The sequence below is a fragment of the Daktulosphaira vitifoliae genome, unplaced genomic scaffold (genome assembly GCF_025091365.1).
Source record: "Daktulosphaira vitifoliae isolate Bord-2020 unplaced genomic scaffold, ASM2509136v1 Scaffold_2188, whole genome shotgun sequence".
In the NCBI taxonomy this organism is placed as follows: domain Eukaryota; kingdom Metazoa; phylum Arthropoda; class Insecta; order Hemiptera; family Phylloxeridae; genus Daktulosphaira; species Daktulosphaira vitifoliae.
The window spans coordinates 1-1466 of NW_026101748.1; the positions used below are offsets into that span (position 1 = coordinate 1).

Genomic DNA, 1466 nt, shown 5'->3' on the forward strand with positions numbered 1-1466 from the left:
TTCAAGTAATATTTTTTTTTGTTAAATTTTAAATAGAAATCACTCGAGCAATGGCTGCCAATACCTATTCACCTAAAGGTAATTATGACCGTAGGCATTTAAAATAGTTCAAAAATTATTTTTATATTAAATTGTGTTTGAAGAATGCGGCAAAAATAAATATGGCGCTGATTGTACTGCTTGGTGTTCACAAAAGAAGACTTTTTGTCAGAACATGTTGTTTTGCACATATAGTAATGGATGTTCCTGTGCAGCTGGATACACTGGACCTTTATGCAATAAAGGTTTATTATAGTTGGAACCATTTTTCATAATAAAAAACTAAAATTATTGAAAAATCTTATAGAATGTACCGAAGGAACTTACGGCCGCAGATGTAAAAAAATATGTTCAAACAATTGTAAAACTCAATGCGATAATATTTTAGGAACTTGTAAAGGAGGATGTAAAAATAATTTTATTATGCCGTATTGTATTGAAAGTAATTGTCAATTTTAATTACTTGATGAAGTTTTGTGGATTATTATTTATAACAATTTCGTTTACATTATTACAGAATACCCAGTTCTAATCGAACCGCCTAAATTAGATTTTTCAGATTTTCATTCAATAAATTTAGTTTTAAATTTATTGAATGAAAATATCTTTGGAAGCAAAAGTAAAATTCCGTCTTTTTATCAGATAGTTTACAAGGTAATTAATTAAATTTTTGGTAAATTTGAAAAGTCTTTCATACAAGTCTTTTACATATTACTGTCAATTAGTAATGATAAATACTGTCAAAATTGTGATTTAAAATAATTGAGTTAAAGTTTTGTCTAATATTCTTAGTTTTGTTTTAATCAAAAGCCACATTTTTTTTTGTTTAACATCATAAACTACGGTTAAATGTAATAAGTTTTATAATTTTTTATATTAGCCAATTTCAAGTGAATTAGATTTCCAGTATTCTTCAATAAAACCCATAAATACTTTTCTTCTTAAAGACAAAATAAGCAATTTAGTAGCAGCAACAATGTATACGGTTGGTGTAATATTGATTGCAGAAGACGGAAATTCAAACAAAGATGATATAAACACTGCTAACTATTTCACAAAATGCTTCAGTAAGTATTTTATATGATAAACATCAAAATTGTACTATATTTATATTTGTACTTACATTTATTTCATTTAGAAAAAATGATAANCAGTAAGTATTTTATATGATAAACATCAAAATTGTACTATATTTATATTTGTACTTACATTTATTTCATTTAGAAAAAATGATAAACATAGTAATTACCCTAAATAGGGCAGAGAGTACAGTTGATATCTTTTAATACTATTTAAAATGCAATTTATATACATAATAAAACAATAGTTATAAGTTTTATAACAATTTTTTTTTTTTAAAGTAATTATTTGAGACTAAATTTTGATCTTAATCAAAATTACTCATAACCTTTAACATCTAAAGTTAC

General features: G+C 24.4%; 1 protein-coding gene across 1 annotated transcript; it reads left to right on the top strand.

Moving 5' to 3' along the window:
- Positions 1 to 1106, top strand: LOC126909923 (cell death abnormality protein 1-like; the record flags this gene model as incomplete). The annotated part of the gene is made up of 5 exons (XM_050692328.1): positions 1 to 78; positions 144 to 284; positions 347 to 481; positions 557 to 693; positions 920 to 1106. Coding segments are annotated over exons 1-5 (628 nt in total), but the record flags the coding sequence as incomplete, so codon positions are not given.
- Positions 1107 to 1466: the final 360 nt, after the last annotated feature.